The 304-nt window shown below is 67.1% G+C and overlaps 1 protein-coding gene across 1 annotated transcript in view; it reads left to right on the top strand.

Moving 5' to 3' along the window:
- Positions 1-123: 123 nt before the first annotated feature.
- The window catches only part of LOC104495689 (tripartite motif-containing protein 15-like), a gene marked incomplete at its 5' end in the record, with an annotated part of 2,159 nt that continues 1,978 nt past the window's right edge, over positions 124-304 (top strand). Inside the window, one exon of the mRNA XM_010138687.1 lies at positions 124-239. Coding sequence (XP_010136989.1) covers positions 124-239 — 116 coding nt within the window. The remainder of the gene's footprint in view (positions 240-304) is intronic.

The raw sequence follows: 304 nt of genomic DNA, 5'->3' as shown, positions 1-304 counted from the left end.
GCCAGGCACCAGCGCCAGTCGGGAGGGAGGTAGGGAGGGAGGGAGGGAGGACTTACCCCGCTCTGTTTCCCTCCTGGCTGGCCGCTGGGGTCCAGGCTCCTCTCCATGTTGTTTCCCCCTCAGCTGCGAGGCGGCGAAGGCCCCGATCCCAGAGCCGGTTTCCCCGGAGCTGCAAAGGACTGTTGAGAGCCTCTGTGAGACGAGCCAGCTGGTGGTGGAGGCCGTGGCCACGTTCAGAGGTACAGCAGCGACGTGGCGAGCAATGTCATGCTGGGTGGGGACTCCGCGCCCTGCTTCCCCTGGG

This window comes from Buceros rhinoceros, unplaced genomic scaffold (assembly GCF_000710305.1).
Source record: "Buceros rhinoceros silvestris isolate BGI_N320 unplaced genomic scaffold, ASM71030v1 scaffold40826, whole genome shotgun sequence".
Lineage (NCBI taxonomy): Eukaryota > Metazoa > Chordata > Aves > Bucerotiformes > Bucerotidae > Buceros > Buceros rhinoceros.
The sequence above is the reverse complement of the archived record's forward strand: the minus strand, read 5'-3'. Positions and strand labels throughout refer to the sequence as shown.